Source organism: Ceratotherium simum, chromosome 38 (assembly GCF_057802395.1).
Source record: "Ceratotherium simum simum isolate JZ-2026a chromosome 38, ASM5780239v1, whole genome shotgun sequence".
NCBI classification, from domain to species: Eukaryota; Metazoa; Chordata; class Mammalia; order Perissodactyla; family Rhinocerotidae; genus Ceratotherium; species Ceratotherium simum.
Genome location: NC_141937.1, coordinates 15,991,250 through 16,018,587, shown reverse-complemented (window position 1 = coordinate 16,018,587; position 27,338 = coordinate 15,991,250). Strand labels below are relative to the sequence as shown.

Sequence of the window (27,338 nt, the reverse complement as noted above, 5' to 3'; positions counted from 1 at the left end):
GTCAAAACTCATCAAATTGTACACTTTAAATGTGTGCAGCTCCTTCTATACCAATTACACCTCAATAAAGCTGTCAAAAAAATATTCTAAGGGGCTATTGGCAACTTCCAATCGTGGAATTTGTTCTGTAAAGCTTTGCTTGAAATACTGGATATTGGGGGCTGGCCTGGTGGTGTAGTGATTGAGCTCTTGCCTTCCGATTTGGTGGCCCAGGGTTTTCTGGTTCAGATCCTGGGCGCAGACCTACTCACTGCTCATCAAGCCATGCTGAGGTGGCATCCCACATAGAAAAGCTACAACTCTACAGCTATGATACACAACTATGTACTGGGGCTTTGGGGAGGAAAAAAAGAGGAAGATTGGCAACAGATGTTAGTGCAGGGCCAATCTTAAGAACAAAGAAAAAAAAAAAGAAAAGAAATACTGGATATTGGAATCACATACTGAATATTATTTTCAATAACTCATCGGTTTTTTTTTTTTTGGTGAGGAAGACCAGCCCTGAGCTAACATCCGATGCCAATCCTCCTCTTTTTGCTGAGGAAGATTGGCCCTGAGCTAACATCCGTGCCCATCTTCCTCTACTTTATATGGGACGCTGCCACAGCATGGCTCAACAAGCGGTATGTCAGTGCGCTCCTGGGATCTGAACCAGTGAACCCCAGGCTGCTGAAGCCAAGCTTGGGCACTTAACCGCTGTGCCACCAGGCCGGCCCCCTAACCCATCCTTTTTACTCAGGAAAACACCCCATAATTTCACATTCTGAAATAATCAGCGTCTCAAATTCTTTCATAGAAAGTAAAATTCAAATATTTTACTCATAACTTGTTCCATAGAATTCTCAAGAGCACAATAATATTCAAAACAACATATCCAAACGAGTGTTGCCCTTTTCAAAGTTTTCATTGAGTTAGTAGCACAAGCAGCTGCAGATTTGGGAATCTGTTTCAGGTAATTAATTGCGCTCCAAGTGACGTTGTAATGAAGTAACATGTAGGGAGGGAAGGAAGGAGAAGTGTATCTGGTTTCACTGTTGATTTTCTATCTTTTATTCCGATTTATCATAGCAACTCCTCCTATAGACAACGTATTTGTAAGAGTGAAAAGAAGTCATTAAAGAAGGAAAAAATAGCAGCTGATAGAATTGAGATCAATACAGAACTCATCAGGACATCATCTGAGATTTGGGTGGGAGCTCCAGAAAATGGAATAAAATAAGTCAATCTCTCTTGTATACTATTTTAGTAATTCTTCTTGAGGTCAAGCATGGGTCTTTTCATTGGGTTCTTAATCACATGCAAAAAATAACTGAAGTATTTTTCGATGTCAAGACAACATAGTGCAGATCTGAGATTAAAAATTCACAAAGGGATTCAAGTTAATAGAGGAACATAAAAATCACTCAATAATTTACAATATATGTCTCCGTAATGTCTTTTTTGAGTAAGCAATGTTGACTTTTGAAACCAAACTTTCCAGCTTTGAAAAGTCCCAAGCATTTTGCCTGGCACTTAATAAAAGTTTATTGAATTAATATGATAAAAATATATTTTTTAAAATACTGGATACTCACAGGATCCTTTGTCGAATTTGTGAAGGGATTCAAAGTTGTGAGGATTATGGTATCTTGATCTGCCTTGGAGTGAAAAATCTTCCAGATACCTTCAGGTACCCTCTGAAAATGGGCCCTGAGAAATTCTCTCTTTATATTGGGCAAATCATTTACTATATCTTGGTTCCAGTCATTTGTGAATGGACAACAGCCCAACTCTAGAAACAAGGGGAGCCAAAGCTGTACTGGCTTATTGATGACTGCATTCCAATTATGTCCATTTACTTGTTTGTTTATATTTAGCCACATCTTTTTTTTTTTTTTTTTTTTTTTTTTTGCTGCAGAAGATTCGCCCTGAACTAACATCTGCACCAATCTTCCTCTGTTTTGTATGTGGGTCATCACCACAGCATGGCTAATGAGTGGTACAGGTCGGCACCCAGGATCTGAACCTGGGAACCCCGGGCCACCAAAGCCAAGCATACCAAACTTAACCATTATGCCATGTGGCCAGCCCAAGCCACATCTTGAACAAAATGGTGGCAGCTATGTCAAATTAGTTCTCTAAATAATTGCTTCTATAAAGGCTTCCATGGTGACGGAAAAAACACAAATATACACATATTTATATATAAATAATATAAGTGAAAGGATTACCTGCCCCCCTTTGTTATTTAGAGTAATCTTAGATTTGAGTCAGCAGCCAATCTTAAATCTTAGTAAATGAAGCTGATATACAAAAAGCTGGCATTATACTTTACCCCAAAGCAATACATTCCTTAAAAGTTAGAAAAAAAGCATTTGCCTATTTTTGTGATGTTTATCTACAGGTGGTTGACCCTTGAACTTCATCTGTATATTGAACTTTTTCTATAGTTTCTGTATGAATGTTGGATTTTTAGTTACTCATGAATGGAATAAAATTAATAATAATTCTAGTTTTCTAGTTTATAATTAGAAGGAGAGGAAAATAGAAGTTGGGTTCTTAGATGGCTTAGATATATGGATATGAGTAATTGGTTCAGAAAAAAGTAGGCTTTTAGAGAAAGCAAAGAAGTGATAAGTGGTAGTTTCAAGGGTGAAGAGTTGCCAGTTCTAAATGAAATTGCCTGAAGGCTTTGTAGCTAGAGAATGAATCTGTGGGGTAGAGTTAAGCATTAGTTTTAAATTCCGTTTTAATAATTGTAATTATTATTGTACTTTCAAGGGGTTGTATTAACTCAGTTGTAAAATGTTTCGCATTTGTGAATTCATTTAAAACATATTTGAAAATGTTTTGGTCTACGCACAAGATGCCCAGCTATGACTCTAAATGTTATTATAAAATCTGGTGTGACCTGTCTTTCCGGAGAAGTAAAGCTAACTTACAAGTAAACATACAAGTTCAGCTGGCTGTATGGACAACAGGCATTTGTTTTTGAGAATCTCAAACTGTTTTTACGAGAGCAATAACTCTCTCAGGGAAACGACTCTACCACCAACTGCCCCCTGGGAAAGGATATGCGGGGACACCTGCGTCCTGCTGTTTGGAGGAGAAAGGGCTGCTGACTCGAAATCGGGGTAACTGACAGCCTTGGACTTAGAAGTGGAAAATAGAGGGCAGCTTTCGTCCTCTCCATTACTGACACTGATGCAAGCAATTCCGAAGTTTTCTCCAAAACTCTTGGTGACTTGATTTAGAGCCTTGAGTCCGAGACACAGTAACTCTGTGCTTGGCACATATCAGGCACTCAATGAATGTGTTGAATGAATGAATGAATGAATGAACAAATGAATGAATGAAGTTTGTAATGTTCTGAAGCCCAAGGTTGGGACATCTCATGGCTAGGGATAATGAATAACATAGCCACTCTTCTTAACAAAAATAACTCAACAGAGAGTAACTCCCACTCTACAGGTAAGATGGAAAAGATTCTTTGGTCAGTCTAGAAACCAAAGGTAGTTATGTGTGTGCTTGTGAATCTACAAAGGAGCCCATTATTCTTAATTCCTCCTTATCAGGGAGCTGTTTCAGGCTGAACAGGAAGTACTAGAACACGCACAGTTCTTAAAATAAGATTTTGCTTTTAAAAAATAAGAATATGAGCGTTTTCACAGCCTGAAAAAGAAACAGAAAGCAAGTGGTTGCTAATCTAAGCAGACACTAGCAATGTCTTCCTCAGCATGTGGGTTGTACACTGTTGAAATCTTTGACCTTGCAATCTTTTCTGAAAATTTAAAGGCCAGTAGATGTGAAAAGCTTTGTTAAGAATTTCCCACGGACTGAATAAATATAATCTCACAGAACGGGAAATTTTGATAGTATTTGTCCTACTTACTGATACATTTTCATCTGTGCTGACGCTAATCATTCTCAAATAGGCTTTAACAGCGTTTTTAGCTCTTAACATCCTAGGTGAGGTCTGAACGCCATTTTTTGCTAATATTCCTAAAAAGAGGAGAGAACACATTGGAAGCTTCCTACAGAAGGGGAGTGAAGTGCTGGGCAGGGGTTCAGTGTGCATGCAACTGGGATCCGAACCTGCAAACCCCGGGCTGCCGAAGCAGAGTGCGGGAACTTAACTACTACCCCACCAGGCTGGCCCCGGTACTGTGTTTCCTAAGGAGTCAAAATTTAAGTCGAAATGGGTGAAATGCTTAAAAATCCTGAAAACCAACTATTTTGCAAGTATACTGCTTCTTAAGGGATTAAATTCCAGAAAAAGTGGCCTTTATGTACTCCTTCAAATAAAAATGATTAATTCAGAAAAATTTTCTGCTGGAAAACTAACCTGTGGTTCCCAAGGTGCTGTTATACTACACACAATTAATTAGACCCAAAATATCCTAGTACTGAACTACAGCTTACATCAATTGTACTAAACTATACTAATTGTACTAAATCTGAGTATGGGATATTTACCTGGTATCTAGTGCCACTATTCCAAAAGTTCCTTCATTTTTAATGATGATTCCAACGATTTGCAAAAGCTAAGGCATTTAGTTGCCAGTTAAAACTGGGATAATTTTTCTTCCAGCCCCACCACGTTTATGCTATGTGCAAAATAATCCAGCTAAAAATTTAATTTAGTTCAAATATTTATTGACTGCCTGCTATAGTCCTATAACAAGTGTTATATTCAAGAGTATGAAGGGAAAGAACGCAGGCCGCTTAGGCTGATATTATTTAAAGCCGTTATCTACGGAGAAATACTGATGGCAAAGGGACAGATCCACGTCGTCATGTTTCAGCATGGCGCAGGCAGAAGTGGCCTGGACCTCGAGCATCAGGCCCTCAAAGGACAGGCACACTTCCAGTAACAGTCTGATTTCCCCAAATTCCCCAGGGAAGGAGGGCGGCCAGTGTCGCTGATGGCATCGCCTGACATCACTTGTTCCGGATGATAGGAGAGCGTGGGGCCGCCTGGCCCACCTCATCTGTGGTCTGACTGCATTAACCTCTCGGTTCCCTGCTCCTGCCACGTGAGGTGTCCTAATATGGTCAGACTCCGGAGACGCCAAGGAGCGCTAGCCTTTCTCCCGCTCATGGGGAGGAGGCAGCAACGAACGTTCAGAGGCAAACACAATGTGAAGGAAAGCAAATGGGGATTTGGGTTCGCTTCTGGGCAAGTTGCAAGTCCCTCTGCCGCAGAAGCCCTGCCTTAGGTTATCAATCATTTAATAAAGCCCAGCTAATCCAATCTCCCCGGCGGGTTTCGGCCCTACCCTCACCCTCGGCAGCCCCGGGGCGCCCCCCAGCTCTAGACCCCGTTTATGAACCGGAGGTGCCTTGGGGGTCGCGGTGGGCTGCTCGCCGGGACCTTGGCTCGAGGCTTTCACTGCGCCTCGGGTCCTAGCAGCCTGGGGAGAGATGCTGCTGCAAGGCGTGTCTGGGGCTGTGCTCATGTGATGAAGCAAGGGAAAAACAAGGGGGGAGGAGGAGGCAAAGAGGTGGCTTTTTTTTTTTTTTTTTTTTTCTTTTAAGGAGTTTGCCGCGAGCGCGTCTCCTTCATTCGCAGTCTGGGCGCGTTCGGAGGAGGACGGGAGAGGAAGGCGCTCCTGGGACCGCGCGGGCGCACGGCTTCTGGCTCTTCCCCGCGTCCTTGCGGTTTGGGGAAGGCGTAACCGGGCGGCTGGGCGCGGGAGAACCGCAGAGAAGCCATGGGCGCCGGGAGCTCCACCGAGCAGCGGAGCCCGGAGCAGCCGGAGGCGGGGAGCGCGACGCCGGCCGAGCCCGAGCCCGGCAGCGGCGGCCCCGCGGCGGAGGCGGCGCCCGGCGCCCCGGGGGACCCCGCCGTCGCCGCCCCGGACCCCGCCACCAAGGTACGGGCGCGCCGGGCCACCTGCCCCGGCGAGGCGGGGGTGGGTGGTGGGGGTGGTCCCTCTGATTTCTGCCTGCGAGAACTTCCCACCCGTCCAGCCCATCTGCAAACTCGGGAGCATGCACTCCTTTTTCTAGGCTTGTCAGGGGGGTCTTTTGCGCCGGGGCGGGAGCAGAGCAGCAGCCAGCGCGGCGGGGGGCTCGCATCTTTGTCGTGGGTCTCCAGGGGAGGCGACTGCGCCATCCGCAGTAATAAAATCCGCGTCTTGCCCGCCGCTAACCGAGCCTTTCTCCACACTCTTCCGGTGGGAACCACCCAGCCCGAGACGGATGGGCTGCATGCGGGAGTCCCTGGAGAATTGGCCCACGGGCGGAGCCTGTCGAGCCCCCGGCCCCCCCTTTCTCCCGGATGCGGTAAGTCAGCTGTTGGGCCATGACCCGTGTTGCAGCTGGCGAGCGGGCCCCCATGGGTTCCCGCCGCGCACCGTCCTTGGTACTAGCTGAGCCTGGAGCAACCCGGGTTTGGTACCCAGTCCCCTGCGGCAGCGGCTCGAGCAGACACCGCCTTCCTGATGCAGCTAAAACCTGGGGTGTAGCTTGCTCGGAGCCAAAGAAAACCTGGGCAGACGCTGCATTTCCAAAGGGAATGACAGGTTTCGCAAAAAGGCGGCGTCCTCCTTTTGGCTCGGCGCATTGCCTGTGGACTCAATTGGGTAAACAAATACTGGAGGAGTAGTTAGAAGTTCTCAAAGGATGCGGTCGGAGGCGAAAGCGAGCGTTCCCTGTAGTACTCTGGTCTATGCAGGCAGTGCTGAACCTCCTAGAAATTTTGCATTTTATAGCCTTAAGTCTTCAAGGCTGAAATATTTGTTCTTGGCCACTGCAGCCGCCAAGACTGTGACTTGTTCCGATCGTTGTATTCTAGATCTGTTTTCCAGCATGTGTGTTCATTAGCAAGGCTTCACCTAACGCCTTCTGCGATATCCTTATAGGAGGATGTGTATAACCACACTTAATATTTAAAAAAACATTTAAAAAAAACACACCCATGCCTCGAATTTGAGGATACAGAGTACTTGAGGACCGTTAAGAGTTATCCCAGGAGGAATAGATGTTTACAATGTGAAAAAGAAAAATAGCTGAAGTCTAGGTAGATTTCACAGAACTATGATCTCATTGCCTTGACGTCTTTAGCTGTCCTAGTCTAGTTTGGGCTGAAAGACTGTTCTTAATAACTAGATTACCTTCAGTCTTTGACTTAGCGCTACTTGTAAAACCCATGGTCCCTAGAGATGTGGATACTAACAAGTACTAACTGTGCCTGGGAATATCTAGATTTTTCTAAGATACCTAAGCCTTGGGCCTTAGGTACCATCCTTTTGAGGTCTAAGTCACATTTTAATACTTACTGGACATCACTGTTTGATGCCAGCTACCATCAAAATGGCTGCATAACCACTGTTTATAGTCCAGTAATGGAAGTAATTTTAAGGTGTAATTGCTAAAGCTTGCAAAGGGGGGACATTTTTCCCTTGGCTTTTACTATTTGAATTCTCATTGACGGTTCACACTGAAATATGGTACTTATTCTCTTCCCAATAAACCTGAATTTGTTAACTTAGAAATATTCCTTCCATTCTCTTCTCTTTATCCTTCTCTATAACGTTATCTTTCTCCTTCTTTCCTAGTCACCACCATCTTGAATTAGCTAAATGACCTCCTTTAAAATATTACTTAAATGACATCCAGAATATCATTAAACTTTTTGGCATACTGCCCAGTTACCAATTTGGAGATAAATCAATACACTTACGTGTATCCTTGGAAAATGTGTAGTTTTTCGTTTCCACTAGCAAAATTTATTGCTCAGGGTTTGAAGACCTACGTCTTCTCAAAAGGACTTCGTAAAGAAGAATGACTCAGCATGTAGTTCTTGCCTCCACTCCTCGCCCTGTTAAACTCCAATTCCTGACCTCTGAATAATCCCATCTGCCATTCTAGGCTCCCATAGTACCATGGACCTTTCTCAGCCATTTGCACATTTGTGGGTTTAGTGAGTTAACTAATAAATGTAATCTTGGCTGTTCTGAATGCTATACAAGGGCAAGGACCATATCTGTTTTTGTTCATAAAAGGTGTTCCCCCATGTGTGGCACCCCGATGTGTGGCACTGGCTCCCTGATTCTGATTGGAGAATGTCAAGTTAGGGAATACCTTGGCTCATCTACTTTTTCTACAGTTTAACGCCTTTGACCTTCTCATTAGCATGATCTGTCTCATGTATCTCAGATAGTGACTCAGTCGAGTCATTCTGTTTGGTTATTAACCAAAGTGAATATTTTCATTTTGACCACTTTCACTTTTCACCAAAGACCAAGTGAATATTTTGGCAAAAAACTCAAATCTGGGGACTTTGGTTTCTATTTCTCTAGAAATAGAGTGGCTTGTTAGCGTTGCAATTTCGAATTGACTGCAATCTCAAATAGATAAATATATTATAAATATGAGTGGCTCAAATGAGATCACTTTATACATTGAGTTAATTATGAATCACATCTTGAGCCTTCTTGATGGGATCTGTGGACATGTAGAGTAATACATTCCCCCCCCCCAGTAGAATGCTGATCATTAATTAAAGGCAGTTAGCAGATTTTCTTTCCATCTAAATGATGTTTATATTATATACATGCTGCCTATTAGCAACCCAGTTTACTTTCCTTTTTTCTGCTAATTTTAGTTATCGATTACTCAGTAAGTAAGTGCTTGTACCTCAAAAGACATTACACTAATTGAATTATCACTCCTATTAGGTCAAATGGAGAGTTATAGACTTGATTACTCAAGCTTAACATTTAGATGCATTGAGGCAGAAGTCTTGGTTTTATCTGTGATGTATTTCAATAAAATGGAAGGAGTCTTATCTTCCAGTCAATCTTTTACAATCCTTATATGTTACTTCTGGGGGCAAAATGGCTTGATAGTTATTTTGAGACTTGGCCATTTTGGTTACTGCAGGAGTGGGAAGATTAGACTGCCTGAACACAGGTGGTAGATAAAGCCTCATTCTTCCTCAATTGTCTGTCTGTAAAAATTTGTCTTCAAAAGAGTATTTTCATTCAGGTAACAGTATAGGGTGGGGTGACCAATGACAGATTTACTTCCATGTCTGTGGCGTATCTTAATTTCTGGAGCCAAGCTCCAGGCTAAGTCTGAATGATCATAATCCTCTGAATTAGCCTTTCTGTCTTTTCTGCTCAATCAATGACTTGAGAGCTGGAAATGGAACAGTGGTCAGTTGCAACAATGTGAGGCCAATGTCAGTGGGGAAATGGGGACCCTTGTTGGTCCTTCAAGCTGTGGTTGCATTTGGTTACAAGAACTGAGAATCACCCAAACGTAAAGATGCTCTCAAATAGAGGAATCCATTGTCTCATTAGTAGATTTAAGGATGTTTTTGCCTTCAGTGCATGAAAACAGACAATTGAGTTGGCCAGCTGTATTTCATAATTCCTCTCCCAGCCTAAGGTAGTATGCTTTCTCCCATTTTCCCTCTGTTTACGGAATGGGAATGGAGAATGAAGATGGCCCTAATGTGATTATGTCACCAGTTTTACACTAAAAGGGCCAGAATTTAAGACAACTAGGAGACAATTATATGTTTGTTAATAGAGTGGTGTTTTTGTATGTGGCTACCTGTATTTCTGTGGATTTCCCCCAGATTGGAAGAGGTGCTCTTTTCTGATGAGAACACAGTCCAGAAATTGGAGCTGTGGGTGTGAGGATGGTCATTTAGGATAGTGATAGCCTGTGAGGAGGGTGGGGCCTCCCTTTTAATCCATTATAGCCTTTTAGGCTCTTAGATGTGTGAGATCAGTGGAAATTTCCATTTGAAATACTTACCTCTATGAGGAACAGGCCCCAACTGTGCATCCTCTTTGAATTCACTTTGGATCGACTAATCTCTGCCTTGATAGCTTTAAAGTGATGTTGTAAAGATTATTCTCATTTGGTATCTTATAGGATAATTAATGAAATAGAAATAAAATGTTTTGTTTTAAAAGGTCCTGGGAAATTGTTTTTTTCTTTTTCGGTTTTAGCACATATTCAGTGTTACAGAATACCAGCGAAAGGAAAATCAAGGTAGACGGTGCTCATCCATGGCCTCTACTATTCTATATGCTGTAGTCATTCATGAAGTGAGAAATTAGAACTTACAGCACTCAGCATTCTGAGAAAAATATATGAGTACTTTTATCTTATGAAAAAAATAAAACTACATGTCCTTGAACCCAATTCTTAGTTCTCTTATAACCTAAAAAAATTACAATTTAGAGTGTTTCGTTTTAAAATAATACAGTGGGAAAATAGGAAAAAAGCTGGGCTTGGAAGGGAGTAGCACTATATTTTATAAATGTGTAAGCTTATTTTCAATAAATTCTTTAAAAGTCTGTCAAATCTATAATTATAATTATTTGACTTGTCTATTTAGATTTTGGGCCATTTCCCTGCAAATTAGCACCTTATTAGAGAATATAAGGGTAGGTTTTTGTACCTATGATCATCCTTTTGTTTCCTACTCATTGGTACATCTAATAAAAGGATTAGAATGAAGATATTAATAATCTGTAATAATTTAATTTATACATCCCTTTGTATTTCTTACCATAAATAATTGTTTACTTATTTAAAGCTGACTGTAGATCTGACGTCATCATTCTTGAATCATAAAGGCTTTATAAGACGATCAAAAGCACTTGTTTACTCTTATTAAAATGGTTTTTATTTAAAGTGATTGCCTAACAGGATTCATTTAATGTATATTTTTCTAAAATCTATTTTTCTAAAAAGGTTAATGGTGGAGAACCTTAATTTGTAGAGTGTGGTAAGAAATGAAAGTCTTTTATTCCTCCCACCCCCCCAAGTATTCACTGTTGACAGTAGTTTGAAATCAATGTTGGTGGTTTCTCGAATGTTCTTTCAAAAACTGTATGCATGTGCAAGGATATAAAGAAGAATAGCCCCAGCTTTTTCCTTTAACAAACAAGACATATCATTTACATTCTGCTACTTTAGGTTTTGGATATCTTTTCATATCAGGACATAAAGATCTACCCCCATTCTTATTAATGGCTACATAAATTTCTCCTTTATTGGTTGAAGTACCATAATGATTTTACCAATCCTCTGTGTTGATATTTAAAGATGTCCTAGTCTTTTGCTATAATACGTTGATGCAGGGAATGTCCTATTTTGGATCTCTTTGTGTGTGTGCAAGTGTATCTCTAGGATAGATTTCTGGAAGTGGAATTGTTAGATCAAAGGATTTATATGCATTTTAAATTTTGATAGTTCTTGCCAAGTTTACTTTCCAAAGAGATTATACCACTTTGCATCTCTGCTCTCTGGAGATCAACACTGGCTTTCCAATGCCTTTGCCTCACTGGGTATCAGATTTTCTGATCTTTGCCAATCTGTACCTCAGTTGGCACCTCAGATTCCTTGACACCTTTTTAATTATGAAGTTGAGCGCCTTGTCATGTATATTGGCCATATGCTTTTCTTCTGTGCACCACCTGATCATGAACTAGACTGGCTTTCAGAGCATTAAAGGCTATGGTTTATTTTACTAGTAATTAATTTTTAAAGACTTTTTTTTTTTACCCACAAATTAGTCAAAATAGGCAAAAATCAAGTTTAAGAGTAAAAAGGCAGCTGAGGTACTGCTCTTATTTACTCTTTTTTCTTCCCAAATTAGTAAACTGTCTTTAATTTTATTTGCTTGGACGATGACCTACTTCTTGAGCTATCAGTTTTAAAGTTTCTCCTCTGGGAACATCTAGTTGCCAGAAATTTCTTCATTCTTCTGATCCACGAAATGTTGGAATCAGGGTTGGGGGCAGCAGAAATCCACTCCTGGGAAAACAATAGGCTGAAGGCTGTCCCCTGGGCTCTGTTCTCATTCTCTGGACAAATGACAGTCTGGCTCTGTTAACTGGAATAAATGTGTTTTCCCAGAAAAATGTAGGTGTTCAAAGCACAGGAAACTACAGGGTCTTTCCCAGACACTGTTAGACTTCTCTTAATACAAGTATTCTTTCAAGTTCAAAGGTTTTTGTCTTCCCTACAGTTTCTCTGTGATGTTTTAAAAGAAGTGGGGTGGGGGGAGGACCCAGTAATTTCGTTCTACCTAACCTCAATCCCAGCTTTAGTTAAATGTCAATTTCATGTTTGATTTGAAAGTGAGATAAGCCAAAATTTGAGAAAGGGAGGTTACTACAACTCATTGGCTGATCTGTTTGTTATATGCAGACTGCAAATTGTGGGAGTATTGAGATTAAATTTCCCCTGGTTCCCAAACCTAGTTGTACAATTGAAACACTCGGGGAGCTTTCTAAAGACACCTGGGCCCCCATCCTAGATGCACTGAATCAGAATTGCAGGCAATAGAAGGGTCTGAGATTCTGTAGTCTTAATGCCCATCAGGTATTCTGATCTGCCTGCTGTAGCCACCCTTGCCTTAAGGAATGCGGGTGTAGGGTGTAGGAGCTGATAGAGGGCCAGGGAGAGCGCAGACTGACTGAGGTTGGAGCTTGTGTGGGTGGAAGGATGGTTTCGGATGATGTTGGAAGAGTAAGTATTCCCCTCCACATATCTCGGAGAAAATAGAGGGAAATATTTCTCCTACATAATTTCATTCCCTTATTCTACTGTATTGAAAACAAGTGTGCTGGTAGTGGAGGCCTTTCTAAATAGAACGTGCGATTCCAGGTAAATAGGTGTTGAATCCAATGCTGTTGTTCTTTCTGAGCAAGGAGCTACCCAGAAATTGCTCAGTGTTCACGTTTTTGTTTCCACCTGATTGCCTCTTAAACCTCTTCCCTCATCATCAGTTCAAACCTTCCCTTGTGCTGAGTAGGAGTAGCTGAGGGCTCAGTTTATGCCATTTGGCTGGTCCAAAAATCTGTGAAGAAATCTTAAAAACCTAACCACGTCGTTGAAGATCAGAATAGAGTTCTGGCTTTCCCCACCATGTCTTTACTATTCAGTCTTCACTCCATGAACATTTCTTTACTAGCTGGTGTACTCGAGGAACTGAGGACACCAAGAGAACTCCAAGAGCTCAGTCTTAAAAAGGTTAAAAGTTCTCCTTTTCATATATTTAGCTCCCTAATCCTCTAGAAATGGATTACTTTATGTCTGGAGAGAGAGATTAAAATTCATTTTCCATATGGGTTACCTGTTGTTCCAGTACCATCTATTAAATAGTCCCTCCTGCTAAAACTCGAGTTTCCATAAATACGCATACATCTGTTTATTGATTTCTTTTTACTTAAAAAAATTTCCTGCTGTGTTTATTTGTAGAGTAAATTTGTAGAGTAAAAGCATTAAGGGAGTGGCTAAAAATTGAGTCAGTTATGATAGCAAGTCCATGATTTACAATACTTTTATATTCTACATCTCAAGTGTTACTCTGGTCTCATGGCTATGGTAAGTTTATATATACATAAACATTAAAAAGTGGGAAGCAGATGTTACCTTTTAAACGTTATTTTGTTTTCTTGGTATGTAATATTATGCATTAAAAATAGTCAATTAAGTATTTCCTAACCACTCACCATGTGAAAGACACTGGTCTAGATGCTTTGAGAGAAGAAAAGAAGTAAGAGCAAATAGCATCGTTCTTGAGCACCTCATCATCTAGGGGAGGTGATAGGGTCCTTCTAGAGGAAATATTCAATAACAGGGATTCAGATAAGTTGGATGGGCACTCAGAGAGTTGCCATTGGTTGGTACATGTCTACTCAGTGAGCTGTCCAGATAACTGCTGTAGAAAGAGAAGGACATTTTGGAAAGAAAGAGAAGGACATTTTGGAAAGTGTTGCAGGCAGAGAAAAGGTCATTAGTTGGGAGAGCAGAAAGTGCAGGGGGTATTAAGGAGCTGAAGAAGAGACTAATGGCAAGAGGACGATGAATACAGTGGCAGCCAGTCATCGTAGAAGCTGTACAGGCAACAGAGAGCCAGTAAGGGCTTCTGATAAAGAACAGAGATGCAGAAATGCCACGTGGGTGGATGATGGACTCCTGGGACACCATCTCAGACGTGGCAGAGAGGACGTCCATAGGAGAGTGGGGCGAAGTGAGACTGGGAAGGGTGACTTGGGGAGGTTGTGTCGGCAGACGTTTCCACGATATGGTGATGTAGCAGATATTAGCAGGGGGCAGTGGGATTGGGTGCAGGGTATAGACTTGGTGAGGGGCAGTCAGAAATAACCGAGATTTCAAGATTTGGAATACAGAGTACCTCAGTTTCTTCTGTAGTCAGAGAAAGAACATCCCCCTCATGACATCTGTTTCAGGTGTCTATTGCTGTGTAACCAACCATGCCAAACAAGGATTTAAAGTGAAAGTGTCTTTAGAAGGGAGAACATCACTTGATAGTAACAACTTGGGACTTTTATTTTTTTTATTTTTTTATGTGAGGAAGATCAGCCCTGAGCTAACATCCGTGCTAATCCTCCTCTTTTTGCTGAGGAAGACCGGCTCTGAGCCAACATCGATTGCCAGTCCTCCTCCTTTTTTTCCCCAAAGCCCCAGTAGATAGCTGCACGTCATAGTTGCACATCCCTCCAGTTGCTGTATGTGGGACCCCACCTCAGCATGGCCAGAGGAGCGGTGCGTCGGTGCGCGCCCTGGATCCGAACCTCGGGCCGCCAGCAGTGGAGCACGCGCACTTAACCGCTAAGCCGCAGGGCCAGCCCCCAACTTGGGACTTTTAAAGTAAAGAAGAGGTTTGCAGCAGACTCTGCAGGTAATCACAGAGGGCGTCCATGAGATCAGTACCATTTCTCTAACAGTGGTCTGCATCAGAGCAGAGACCAGGGGCATTTGGGCCATCCCGGCTTGCTGAGTGGTGGGCCTGGGAGGTACAGTGGAAGGCCCAAGATAAGAGATGGTAGCACTGAAGGAGCTGATGGTGGCAGCTATGGGAAAGGTGGAACCAAAAGTGAATATTAATAGAAGACTAGATAAAACAGTGCCACTGAATCCAACAGCTATTGAATTACTGCTCCTTCGTGCAACAGTGACTATCCTACCGCAGCACATCAGGGGGCCACCTAAAAATAAAAGAGCCTGATGGTTGGCTTGCATTCCTTCCATTTGTAGGCAAAGAGACTAGGTAGCTTGGGGAATGTTTATCTTTACTTTTAAAGAAGACATTTCGTTGTCATTTTTTCCATCTCCAGTGTCTGCCCTTTGGTTTGTTGTTCAGAGAACGATTTATGGTTTGCTATTTTCCTTCCTCTCTGAGCGTATGATTTCTTACGGAATAGAGCCATTTACAGGCTCTGGGTTTTGTCTGGCGCGACAATCAATTTTCTATTGTCACTCCCTGATGTTGACCATCCTTATTTAAAACGTGCTTCGGGGCCGGCTCCGTGGCTTAGCGGTTAAGTGCGCGCGCTCTGATGCTGGCGGCCCGGGTTCGGATCCCGGGAGCGCCCCGAGGCACCACTTCTCCGTCCAACGTGAGGCCGAGTCCCACGTACAGCAACTAGAGGATGTGAAACTATGACATACAAACTATCTACTGGGGCTTTGGGGGGAAAAAACTGAATAAATAAAATCTTAAAAAAAAAAAAAAAAAAAAAAAAAAAAAAAACGTGCTTCGTTGCGTCCTTGATAGTTTTCCTTATAAATACGTATGTTGTGTTGCATAAAACAAGATTGCTGATGTATTTTATGGTTCTTAACCTTTCTTTACATTTTCAGTTCTAGGTAATAATTTTTCACTAAATTAACACACTGCTTGTAGAATGCCTTTCAAGAAACTTTTGTTTGAAATTAACCTTCACTTGGGTATATATGTAAGAGTCTTACTCCACGCCGGTGACATTGAGTGCTACGCAAAGTTCAGCCTTAGCTGTGGTCAGTCTACTTTGAATTTATGATTGCTATACACTGCAGGACCAACTGGGGAAGGGGGTGGGGATAGGATTATAATCCACAGAGAATTGCTTAGAATCAACCAGTCTCTCTATGATGATTTTTTCTTAATTATTTCAGAAAACCAATATTTAGACACGAGTTCTTGACTCCTATAGTGCTAATCTAAATATTTGAATGGAAATATTTGTGTTTGTTCTGCTTCGTTTTATATGAGTAAGTTATTGAAAAGCAGTGGAAAATGTCACCACTAAAATTTACCAGATCAGTCCTGATTGAGACCTTTTCTTCGATCGGGACAAAAGCTAGTATATAAAATTTAAACACAAAATAGTTGACAGTAATGGGGGCAAAACCCCGGTTGCTTTGGTTTTGTATCTGATTTTCTCTTTGTAAAACTTTCAAGAGTTTAAGTTCGCTTTAAACTCAGTTTGATGCCAGTTTTAGATGTGTCTTTTATTTACAATATAGAAAATGTGTTCTGCTTTGATTTAAATGAAGATTGGTTATTTTCATTTGATACTAATTAAAGACACATTAAGGTCTTTTGAATGCCCAAAAGGTTTTTGTCCTAAATGGAGATTCTGTTGTGACCAAAGACGACCTACAGTGTTATCTAGAATTGCAACAGTGACGGGAGATTTCAAGTCCCTTCTGGAACTGTGCCGGATAAACAATCCTCCATGACGGGGAGGAATTCAAAGAATGCCTGAGTATTCAGGGAAGTAGGTCATGGTTTAAAGAATTACATTTGTCAGAGAAAGTTTCTCAAGCAGTCTCGAGGATCCTTGGATCCCCACTTATTTCTTACCCAGCGTGCTTTAGTCTTAGGCAAATTAGGTGTCTAAATTAACTTCTCCCTTTCTAGGAAGGCTGGGCTAAAAGTAGCAGATTCGCCACATGCGCCTGTACTCCCAACACCAAAAATAAAAAGCTGGGGCTATAGATTTAGTGACTAGAAAAATCATAGATGTGATTGATAGGGGTTTTTTCTTAATTGCATGGTCTTAGAATAAAAATTATGTAAAGAGTAAATGGCAAGTGTAAATAGACGATGTGTAAGTATATTCAGGAAGGAAAGGAAAATTAGAGAGTTCCTTTTAAATGAACTGGGGGGGTCTTTCTGTGCTGCCAGTGTGAAGCACTGCAGAGGACCAGCTGAGTCCCCGTAACTACATATGACCGTCTGTTGTGGACATCACAAGCTCCTGGAAACTGTATTTTGCCCTGAATTGTAGCTGAGTGCTGGACAAGGGGCACAAACATGACAGCTCTCAAAGGCAAGAGAGAGCACATATACATACTGGGGTGCTGGGAAGAGGGGCGTGGAGGATGCTATGGAATGAACGTTTGTGCCCCCCGCTCCTCAAATTCATGTGTTGAAACTCTAATCCCCAAGGTGATGGTATTAGGAGATAGGGTCTTTGGGAGGTAATTCGGTCATGAAGGTGGACCCCTCATTATGGGCTAGTGCCCTCATGAGAAGAGACACCAGAGAGCTTGCTTCCTCTCTCTTTCGGCCATGTGAGGATACAAGGAGAGACAGCCTTGTGCAAAACAGGAAGAGAGCTCTCACCAGGAACCAGACCGTCCTGCACCTTAATCTTGGACTTCCAGCCTCCAGAACTGTGAGAAATAAATGTTTGTTGTCTAAGCAACACAGTCTATGGTAATTTGTCATAGCAGCCTGAGCTAAGACAGAGCAAATAGAATTTATGGTGAATTGTTGAAGAACGCAGAAGCTTGAGAAGAGGCAAGAAAATAATAAAGTAATAAAAATATAATAAAAATTTACGGGGCCGGACCGGTGGCACAAGCGGTTAAGTGCGCGCGCTCCGCTGCGGCGGCCCAGGGTTCGCCGGTTCGGGTCCCGGGCGCGCACCAACACACTGCTTGTTAAGCCATGCTGTGGCGGCGTCCCATATAAAGCAGAGGAAGATGGGCACAGATGTCAGCCCAGGGCCAGTCTTCCTCAGCAAAAAAAGAGGAGGATTGGCATTGGATGTTAGCTCAGGGCTGACCTTCCTCACAAAAAATAAATAAATAAATAAAAATATAATAAAAATTTCAAGATAATAAAATAACGAGGCGAGAGAGAACTTCATCGTATTGGGAGAAATACTGAGTGAAAAATAGTCCAGGAAAAGTTCGGTTACAGATTTCTTTTTGTAACTGCAGAACCTTTCGGAACCTTTAATATGTTAATAGTATTAATCATGCCTTTCCAAAAGGAGACATACGATATGCCTCTTTACCCAAATACGGTTGGGAAATGCCAGGCTAGAGAAGAGCGCACAATTAGAATAGGGATTGAGAAGCCCAGAGAGCTGTTTGTGGCTCTGCAGTGGAGAATTTTGAATACTAGGGTGTAACTTCTGTATTTATTGTGATTGGCAATGTGAAGCCAATAATTAATTGGGACCTACATCTACATCTGTTAGGATGTAGGCAGGGACTTCTAATCGGAGACTGAGAGAAAAGTTCTGAGATGTTAAGGAAATTTGTTGTCTTTTTTGCTGGGGGCCGGGGAGCAAGGAGGATGGATTTTTATTTCATTCATATGAAAATTATTGTATTTTTTATGTATCTAATTTTTACATTAACCCCATGTAGACAGATTCTTACTCTAATTAAAATGGAAAAATATGGAGTATGTCACAGCTTTTCTTTTTTTTTTTTTTTTTTTGGTGAGGAAGATTGGCCCTGAGCTAACATCTGAATGAACTTTCCTCTATTTTGTATGTGGGATGCCACCACAGCATGGCTTGAGGAGCGGTGTGTAGGTCCATGCCCAGGATCTGAACCCATGAACCCTGGGCTGGTGAAGTGGAGTGCACGAATGTAACCACTACACCACTGGGCCAGCCCTGTCACAGCTTTTAAATGTACATTGTTTGGGAAATGCCTCACATTATCCTGAGATGAAATATTTCATATTTTTATATTCTTAGTACGTTATATCTAGACTTGCTGATGTATTTTGGGGAGGTTGAGAGAGAAACAAGTAGAAATTTGAGGCAACCATAGGTATCATTAAAATTTCGGGATTGAGTACCCTTTGGATTAATTTCATTGTTTATTTTTTTTTTATTTTATTATTTTTTTTTGTGAGGGAGATCAGCCCTGAGCTAACATCCGTGCTAATCCTCCTCTTTTTGCTGAGGAAGATCGGCTCTGAGCTAACATCTATTGCCAATCCTCCTCCTTTTTTTTCCCCCCCAAAACCCCAGCAGATAGTTGTATGTCATAGTTGCACATCCTTCTAGTTGCTGTATGTGGACGCGGCCTCAGCATGGCCGGAGAACCGGTGCGTCGGTGCGCGCCCGGGATCCGAACCTGGGCCACCAGTAGCCGGGATCTGAACCCGTGCCGCCAGTAGCGGAGCGCGGGCACTTAACCGCCAAGCCACGGGGCCGGCCCCTCATTGTTTAAATAATCCAGATAATTGCATCAGATTTAGTTTTCATTTTCAGTCTGCGGTGGATCTAATAGCTGTATAGACTCAATTTCTATGGCACTTAATTAATTGTGCTTAGAGCTAAACATCCCAGTGCAAGCCACATTATTCTTTAAACTTTCCCTTAACCATATTTTCTGGGGCCAAGACAATTGGACTACTGTGGAGTTAAATGCTGTAAATTATTGTGTTCTTCGAACCATTTCCAGCTCCTGGAGTGAATACTGGAGGTATTGTAACTGTATGTGAACTTGAACAAAGATCGGGGAGGTCAAAACAGAGCCTTCTTGAATGGAGTTGCAGATTCTTCCTCTGGCAAATAAGAGTAAAGGAAATGTCACCCGTTTGTTGCTTTTTATGGTCATGAAGAAGGAAAAATCCCCAAAGCTTATGATTCCTTTGGTATGAGCTGACCAGCTGGTTTATTTCGGCTTTGGATAAGAAGTTGAGAAAGACACTGATTTATTTTTTCTTTGAGTCTGATCAAAGCAAATAACAGTATTCTGGGATTGTAGCTAAGCTAAATTTTTAAGAAAGTTACTCCTTTGTGAAACCTAAAAATCAATGTGGGGCTATTCTTGTAAGATTGCTTTAGGACATAGAAGCAGAAACAACTCAATCTAGGCATAAAATACTGATTCCTCCTTCATAATAAATATTTACTAGAACTGTTTATTTTTAAAATTAGCTTATATATTTAAATAAGTTTAATATACCCACTCGTTGACCTTTTTCTGCAATGTAACTTTCTGTGCTTGTTCTCATACAAAGCTTGGATGATTGATTGGCATGGATGTTAGCTCAGGACTGATCTTCCTCACCAAAAAAAAAAAAAAGAAATCGAAATATAATAATGTACACCTGAAATTTATATAATGTAAACCAATGTTACTGCAGTAAAAAAACATTTAAAAAAATTTAACTAGGAAGTGGAGCTTTTGATTCACTTGCTCTTGAGTTCAATACTAGAGGTCTTCCCCTGTTTGTTTGGGTCTCGTGGGTATAAGACCACTGCAATGTGAAGTGGGCCTTGGCTGTGATGCAGAGGAGATGTCTCTCATATTATTAACATCTGGAATACTAGACGGCTCCTAAGATCCCAGTGCACTCTGCCTTTCTAGGTATTTTAGGATGTATTAGTGTATCTGCTGTCCAGTAAAAGGCAAACTATTCATCTTTATTGGCCAATCAGTTATTTCAGATCCTGTCTCCACCCTTCCCACCCCATCATGGCCTGGAGATAGCTGGTGCCAGGCTATAGTGAGAGTTCTTTGGGTTTGGAGGCAGGTCATAGACCTAAATAAGAACCCATACCACTCATTTCTCTCTTTAATTTGGGTGTCCCTGAATGCCAGACCCGTTCAATGACCATCCTTTCCCTTGCTGTTTTGCTCTGCCCTCCTAACCTCCAAGTTCATCCTCCATCCTGCTGTACCCTGTAGAACCCCATTCAATTTTAAACACATTTCCTCCCTTAGGATCATCCCCCAGCTGATTGGTCAGCCCAGATAGAAGCATTGTCCTTAGGGGATTTTGTCCTCTCCCAGGGTTTTTTTTTTTTTTGTGAGGATGATCGGCCCTGAGCTAACATCTGCCAAGCCTCTTCTTTTTTGCTGAGGAAGACTGGCCCTGGGCTAACATCCGTGCCCATCTTCCTCCACTTTATATGGGACGCCGCCACAGCATGGCCTGCCAAGCGGTGCATCGGTGCGTGCCTGGGATCCAAACCGGCGAACCCCGGGCCGCCGCAGCAGAGCGCGCGCACTTAACCGCTTGCGCCACCGGGTCAGGCCCGTCTCCCAGGGTTTTAACACTCACTTATAGCCACCAAGTTTCAGTCCCACGTATCTATGTATTAACAAGTTTACCTCAAAAATAGCATTTCTTCTGTCCCCTTTGCCTGCCTCGTCCCCCCATAAAGAGAACTGTCTTCTGGCATCTTCACCATCTTGCAGAATGGTATCGCTGTCCTTCTCTTCCTCTTCTGTTCACTCACCAATATCTAGGCCATCGTGAAGTTCTGTTGGTTCTGCTTTTGCTTCCTCAGATCTCCTCATTCCCCAATTTTTTTTTTTTTTTGTGAGGAGATCAGCCCTGTGCTAACATCTGCCAATCCTTCTCTTTTTTTTTTTTTTTTTTTTGCTGAGGAAGACTGGCCCTGGGCTAACACCCGTGCCCATCTTCCTCCACTTTATATGGGACGCCGCCACAGCATGGCTTGCCAAGCAGTGCGTCGGTGCGCGCCCAGGATCCGAACCGGCGATCCCCAGGCTGCCGCAGCGGAGTACACGCACTTAACTGCTTGCGCCACCGGGCCGGCCCCTCATTCCCCAATTTTAATCATCCCATGCAATATATGGCACATCCATCTTCAAACTAGTCTTCCTGCTTCTAGCCACTTTTCTCTGCATACGATTGCTTAATAGATATAGACAGGTAGAAAGTGGGAGTACCTTGGAACCCTGCGATCTGAGAGGCCCTCTGCTTGCAGGTGTGTATATCCCTCTAGACTTTTCCTTTTTTGCCTCCTTATCCTTCATCCCCAAAGTGTATCTTGAGGGCTGGGAGAGAAGACAAAAACCAATGGTTTGTTAGATGTTTTCCATTGATCTTCTGTATATCCTTCTTCCATTCAGTCAGTCAATGTGGTAATAAAGTGAAGCTCTTTTCATTGCCTTTGTTTAATTTTAAATACTTTTCCATGTGGTGTAGGAGCATGGCCTCCGAGAACCGCTTACGTAACTGAAGTCAGTTTTCCACCACTTGGGGCATCCTAAGATAAACGCAGACTGTGGCGTCTTGATCGTATTTGTATAAAAACATCGTTTGGGCTATACATTTATTCCATTATTGGGTTGGTTTTTATTTTGAGAATTCTGTCTGACATAGAAACGGGGCCAACTGACTTAAAAAGTTCAAACATTTGATTTATTGGCATTTTCATGTTCAACAAGCAGGTATCTGGTATGAGTTAACTAAATTTTAGAAAACCTTTGTTTTTCTTCTTCTCTACCCACCTCCAAAAAAAAGAAAATCCTTAAAGCCTTTTATAATTTTTATGATAAAATTTAGGCTTAATATGGGGAGGGATCTTTCTGAAGCCATTCTTTATCAGGACTGTTTCACAGGTGAATACTCCTTCACAGGGCATGCCCAGCCTCTCCTGTGGTTCTTTTTTTTAAAGCTAAAGAGACATTCCACTCCTTTAAGTCTAAGGTTTTAACAAGTTTTTTCGGTCTTAGTTTTCTTATACTTCCGAGTTGAAGTGTATTTTGTTTGCTTGTATATAAGAGATAGTTTATTAGCTAAAGCTGTTAGCCTTTTAGATTTCTTTCTTATATATGAAAAAAGTGTTCATGTGACTTTCTCAGAGTCCTTTCTTCTCTTAAACTTCAATCTTCTCTTTGACTCACATGGTGATTATCTGAGAGTCTGGGTAACTTAGTGGCAGGAGAATTACCACTTACTTTTTGAACTAGAATTGCCACTTAACTTTCTGAACTAGTAGCTTTGGGCTTTCTCTAACTCACAACTCTTTTAGCTATATCCATGCAAAACTGGTCACTGAGGCATCCATTCGACAAGTACTAAATTCCTTCTGTTGATACTACTTCTTCTTTTTTTTTATTTTGGTGAGGAAGATTAGCCCTGAGCTAACATCTGTTGTCAAGCTTCCTCTTTTTGCTGAGGTAGGTTGACCCTGAGCTAACGTCTGTGCCCATCTCCCTCTATTTTGTATGTGGGACGCCACCACAGCATGGCTTGATGAGCGGTGTGTAGGTCCGCACCCAGGATCGGAACACACGAACCCCAGGCTGCCAAAGCAGAGCGTGAACTCAACCACTGCGCCACTAGGCTGGCCCTGCTATTTCTTCATTACTTCCTATCTCTCTGGAGATATCTTGGTCCACCGCCTTGGCTTCCATTACATCTAGGTGTCGTTGAGTCCTGAAACTATCCATCTCTCCACCAGGGACATCTCTATTTCATTGTCTTGTGCTTCTTGAAGCTGAGCCCACCCACTTCAAATGTATACCTGTTGTTTTCTTCCCCCTGTCAGTGCAGTCTCCAGTTTGGGGCAGGCAGAGACAGGAGACTGTTCTGTGAGAAAAGCTAGTGGTATACAGAAGGGATTGAGTGAAAGAGAGGCAGGGAATGGAGAACATGAGCTTGGGGGATGGCCCAACAGTCTTAGTGTGCCAAGAGCTCAGCTCACGGGCCGCCACCCTCCCCCCCTCCCCGCCCTCCCCATGACAAGGATGCGCTCTGCTGCTGGTGGCCCAGGTTTGTATCCCGGGCGCGCACTGATGCACCGCTTGTCAGGCCGTGCTGTGGTGGTGACCCACATAAAGTAGAGGAAGATGGGCACAGACGTTAGCCCAAGGCCAGTCTTCCTTAGCAAAAAAGAGGAGGATTGGCGTGGATGTTAGCTCAGGGCTGATCTTCCTCACAAAAAAAAAAAAAAAAAGAAAGGTCAGCTCAGCTGGAGCAGAGTGTGGCCCTGAAAGGGGGCTTCAGTGACTTGCTGACGTGCCTTGAGGACAACAGACAAAAGCCTACTAGCTCTACAATGTTATATATTTAAAGTAATTTATTAGTTTTGCTTGTTATCATCATAAAAGAATAAGATCAATATTTAATGTAAAATTATATTTGGTTGTTCTTTTGCCAGTAAATTCTACATCAAGATAGTATGATACCCAAATGCATGTTAAAGATACATTTTTAGATAATATAAACATATATATGTAATATTTCTTGTTAAAGAATGAATTTAGGGGGGCCAGCCTGGTGGTATATTGGTTTAAGTTCACGTGCTGCACGTCAGTGGCCTGGGGTTTGTAGGTTCGGATCCCAGGCACGGACCTATGCACCGCTTATCAAGCTATGCTGTGGCAGTGTCCCACAGATAAAGTAGAGGAAGATGGACACAGATGTTAGCCAGGGCTAATCTTCCTCACCAAAAAAGAAAATCTCATTTGTAGATGATGTTATAGACTGAAGAAGCTTAAATCTGTGGGAAAATAGAATTTGTCTAAAAGCTTATGTTTTAGGGACAATGTTAAATTTATACATGTAAATTAAAGCATTCTTTTCTTTTTTGCAACAGCTTTATTGAGATAAAATTCACGTAACATACAGTTCACACATTTAAAATGGACAGTTCAGGGGCTGGCCCGGTGGCGAAAGCGGTTAAGTGTGCGTGCTCCGCTGCGGCGGCCGGGGTTTGCCGGTTCAGATCCTGGGCGCACACCGTCACACCGCTTGTTGGGCCATGCTGTGGCGGCGTCCCATATAAAGTGGAGGAAGATGGGCATGGATGTTAGCCCAGGGCCAGTCTTCCTCAGCAAAAAAAGAGGAGGATTGGCAGATGTTAGCTCAGGGCTGACCTTCCTCACAAAAAATAAAATAAAATGTACAGTTCAATGCTTTTTAGTAATCAAAACATTCTTAACTGGAAAATCTTATCATCGAACAACAACAGCAGGTGATATTTGTTAGCTTTCTGACTTAGGTTCTTATGACTGCTTAAAACTTCTTTCACAGGAATCCAGCTGGCCCTTTCTACAATTTTTTTGAAAATCAAAGTACAGAAAGGGACTCCTGCTGCTATTTGAACTTTAAATAGTCACTATAGGGATTTCATGACCCATTACATCAGTTAGCTAAACTAACTTCAATCCAGTAGATTTAAAATATGGCAGAAGAAAATAAACTTGAAAAAATATGGCAGAAGAAAATGAACTTGGATAGATTAACCTTCTGGGAGAAGGGACCACTTAGTTTAAAATCAAATTTTTAAAATTAAAGAATAATAATACTTATTATTAAAAATCTAACAGTACATACACAGGTATATGAAAGCCGTTTTTTTCCTTACCCGTCCATCCCCCATCAGTCTTCTTCATCAGAAGGAACCACAGGGGCCGGCCCGGTGGCACAAGCGGTTAAGTGTGCGCCCTCCGCTGCGGGGGCCCGAGGTTCGCCGGTTCGGATCCCGGGCGTGCACCGACGCACCGCTTGTCAAGCCATGCTGTGGCGGTGTCCCATATAAAGTGGAGGAAGATGGGCACGGATGTTAGCCCAGGGCCAGTCTTCCTCAGCAAAAAGAGGAAGGATTGGCAGATGTTAGCTCAGGGCTGATCTTCCTCACAAAAAAAAAAAAAAAAGAAAAGAAGGAACCACAGTTAGTGGTGATTATAACATCCTTCCTGGCCTAGAATGGAATGCTCAGCAGATATGTGAGGAGAAAATTGGCGATCACTAGGAGTCAGCATCGTCACTAAACCCAATAATCTGGTTTATTTAATTTTCTTTTTGTTCTTCCTTCCTTCCTTAGTCTTTTTCGTTGTTGTTATTCAGGTTCCTGTACTATAGGATTTTGGAGAATGTACTAATGGCGATTCCTGATTTCACCAGAGATTTGACAAAGTTGAGGAATTCAGCAACTCTCCTTAAATGTAGATTGGTCAAACGTAGAGTTGAGCAAACACAATTGACTGATAATTCTGGTAAGAGTTGCCTGCTATAAAGCTCTCCCTGGCTTTGACTGAGTTAATATTTTATCAACTTGCATAAGAAGTGAAGGCAGACGTTCAAACTGATAAATGATTGAAAAGTTAGAATAGAAAGCAAATGATGATGGGCCGGCCCCATGGCTTAGCGGTTAAGTGCTCACTCCGCTACTGGCGGCCCGGGTTCGGATCCCGGGCGCGCACCGACACACCACTTCTCCGGCCATGCTGAGGCCGCGTCCTACATACAGCAACTAGAAGGATGTGCAACTATGACATACAACTATCTACTGGGGCTTTGCGGGGGAAAAGAAAAGGAGGAGGATTGGCAATAGATGTTAGCTCAGAGCCGGTCTTCCTCAGCAAAAAGAAGAGGATTAGCATGGATGCTAATCTGTCTACATGGGGTTAATCTAAAAATTAGATACGTAAAAATACAATAATTTTCATATGAATGAAATAAAAATCCATCCTCCTTGCTCCCCAGCCCCCAGCAAAAAAGAGAACAAATTTCCTTAACATCTCAGAAGTAGAGTTATTTGGAATAGGGTGGTCTTCAGATAGCCAGCCCCATTTTCTGTCACAAGTTTTGCAAGGTAAGTGATAGAGTTATAGAACAAAGGACCAGATTTTGTGTCTATAGTCATTGTATACCTTTTTTTTTTTTTTTGGTGAGGAAGATTGACCCTGAGCTAACATCCGTTGCCAATCTTCCTCTTTTTGTTTGAGGAAGATTGCCACTGAGCTAACATCTGTGCCGATCTTACTCTATTTTGTATGTGGGTTGCTGCCACAGCATGGCTTGACCAGTGGTGTGTAGGTCTGTGCCCGGGATCCTAACCCCCAAACCCCGGGCTGCCGAAGTGGAGCACGTGAACCTAACCACTACACCACTGGGCCAGCCCCCATTGTATACCATTTTTGATCTCTGTTATCAGGGTCTGTTAAATTTCTAGAATACAGCCATAAAAAGACACCATAGCTGTTCTTACAGGTTGGCAAGGTATCACTGTTAATTAATGAAGCTTTTCACAGGCAACAGTAACAGGGATGATGGCAGGAATTTACAGTGTGAAAGGTTCCACGGAAGGTGTAGGATGTGGTTTCTTCTTAGTGGCAGCTGAGATGGTTCAAAGGCAAGGTTTCCAGGCTACCAATTTTTTCCATTCTCAATAGGGAGACATCCATTCTTGGGCCCTCTGAACCTTTCTCTTTAGGCATTGCTGATGGAGGGAGCCAAGTGATCATCTTTTAGCCCGCCCCAGTTCTGATTCCTACACACACTCGTTGGGCATCACCTTCCTGCCTGACAGATGCCATCCCTGAAAGACCCCATTTTATCTTTTCATTTCGTACTAAGCTAGACCCAGGAACCCTCATGGGACCGAGCAAGTCATCATTATTAAAACAATGGAACGTGTTCTCAAATATATATATTTAAAACAAAAAACTTTGGCGACTATCTATGTCTAAGTTTAGGTCGAATCTGTCAATACTGACATAGACTTGTGTTTATAATTTGCAGGGTATTTGATCAACTTTCAAAACCTTGTTTTAATATTATAGAA

At 42.2% G+C, this 27,338-nt stretch overlaps 1 protein-coding gene across 1 annotated transcript in view; it reads left to right on the top strand.

Moving 5' to 3' along the window:
• Positions 1-5,557: 5,557 nt before the first annotated feature.
• The window catches only part of AKAP12 (A-kinase anchoring protein 12), a 91,955-nt gene continuing 70,174 nt past the window's right edge, over positions 5,558-27,338 (top strand). Inside the window, exon 1 of the mRNA XM_087425133.1 lies at positions 5,558-5,855. Within this exon, the coding sequence (XP_087281259.1) occupies positions 5,694-5,855 (162 nt within the window). The 5' untranslated portion in view covers positions 5,558-5,693. The remainder of the gene's footprint in view (positions 5,856-27,338) is intronic.